At 53.7% G+C, this 1740-nt stretch overlaps 1 protein-coding gene across 1 annotated transcript in view; it reads right to left on the minus strand.

Annotated features, from left to right (window-relative positions):
* Positions 1–1495, minus strand: part of LOC102887729 (cathepsin G) — a 1811-nt gene extending 316 nt beyond the window's left edge. The window contains exons 1-3 of the mRNA XM_025043380.1: positions 1357–1495; positions 791–926; positions 360–614 (exon numbers count right to left, since the gene is read on the minus strand). Of these exons, the coding sequence (XP_024899148.1) occupies positions 360–614; positions 791–926; positions 1357–1451 (486 nt within the window). The 5' untranslated portion in view covers positions 1452–1495. The remainder of the gene's footprint in view (positions 1–359; positions 615–790; positions 927–1356) is intronic.
* Between the last annotated feature and the right edge of the window lie 245 nt (positions 1496–1740).

A 1740-nucleotide genomic window follows, 5' to 3' on the forward strand; every position in this document is an offset into this window, starting at 1 on the left:
CTGCAGGGTGGGTGCGATTCCTCAATTGCCGCGTGTGTATGAGATGAGAGGGTGGTTGTGGTGCGGAAGTCAGCTTCTGGATCTTTCCATTATTCGGTTTCTAACTTGGCTATGGTTACTGTCTCTAGCTCAGCCCAAGTCAAGGTACCTTAATCTTTCAAGGGAAAACACTGCATATGTATGCATTGTGTGTCTGCTGCTCCTCTCATTCCACCAGAGACTAGATTGATGGGAAAAAGCCCCCACCATAGTCTGGTCAGGCCTCCAGACTGAGGCCGTAAGATGCAGGCTATCCCACTGCCCAGTTTTGCCCCGGCTCCTATGTCTGGGGTAGTGCTGGCAGATGCCTGTGGTCTTACCATGAAAGCAGATTTCTTCTCTCTCCGGTCCCCCACACAAATCTCCGTTTGGCCAGTGTAGGCCCTGAAGCGTCTGCTGCACTCCTGATCCCTCTGCACTTTCAGGCGCACGTCTCGGAGTGTGTCTGTTCTTCCCTTCAGGCTAACCAGGCCCCATCCAGCCACAGTGCACGAGGTCCCAGGATTCAGCCTGGCCTGTGTCTGAGGCAGGGCCACTGGCCTCACGAATCGATTCTGTCTGGCATTATTTTCCAGCTGGCATAAAGAGAACTGGCACTCAGGGACTGTCTCTGCAGCACTCACACCACACCCCCACTACCCCTTGGGACTCCGCCTGGCTTCCTCCTCCATGGTCCCAGGGACAAAGTGAAGTCCCCAAGCTGGGAGGGAGCCAGCTCAGTTGGAGAACCAGAGAGTCAGGCAGGTGATACCTGCAGTAACATGATGTCATTCAGATAGTTTTGCGGATCATATTGAGGATGGCGGATGGCTCTGAGCACAGACAGGCGCTGCTGGGTCCTTTCCTCCCTCCTGATGTTGTGGGCCCCCAGAATGACGCGAATACGGCTGCAAAAAAAATAGTGGCCTAGTGGTAGGTGTGATCCTTAGGCGCTAAGGTCCACCAGCTCTGCAGGGCGGGTAGACAGCCCAGGACATCAGGACTGTAGCTGAGGGAAGTGAGGGGACAGGAGGGCTCTGGGACTGAGCTCTCTGTGTCTCTGCTTCTCCAAAGCCCTGAGCTGTGCATGATGGGGGACACAGTGACCTTAAGATTTGCCTCCTCTAGAATAAATTGAGAATAGCTTGTATTTTGAACCCCAATGCATGCTTTCCATCTCCTCTTTTTGTCCTCATTTACACTGGCCTGTTCCCCGCCCCCCAAGACATACCCAGTCTTTTCATACCTTCATTGCTAGAACTCTGCTTTCAGGTGTTTGCTCTCATGAATTTTATGGGCCTGTCTTACTGGTCACCTGGAAGCTCCTTAGTTTCTCACCTTCCCCAGCAGTGAGCTGCTGTCATCACAAAGTCTTCTCGCACCAGGAACCCCCCACAAGTGGTCCCTGGTGATTGGATTTGAAGAAATGCCATATAGGGGTGGGAATGGGGCCTTGCCTCTTGGCCTCCGATGATTTCCCCTGGAAGAAAGTATTTAGCACTTATCTGTGTGCTGACTGAACCAGCAGTGAGGGCACCAGCTTGGGGTCTGCAGAAAGGCTAGAAGATGGGGGGCTGGAGAGGTGATGCAGGGGAAGGAGGATTTGGTGGTGACACTTGCGCTCTGTAGGGTACCAAATTATGAGCGAGGGCTCCAGGGTTCTGCAGGAAACACTGCTGACTCCCCGCCCCAGACCTCGGGTCCCTCCAACTTCCCCAGAGA

Source organism: Pteropus alecto, unplaced genomic scaffold (genome assembly GCF_000325575.1).
Source record: "Pteropus alecto unplaced genomic scaffold, ASM32557v1 scaffold171, whole genome shotgun sequence".
Lineage (NCBI taxonomy): Eukaryota > Metazoa > Chordata > Mammalia > Chiroptera > Pteropodidae > Pteropus > Pteropus alecto.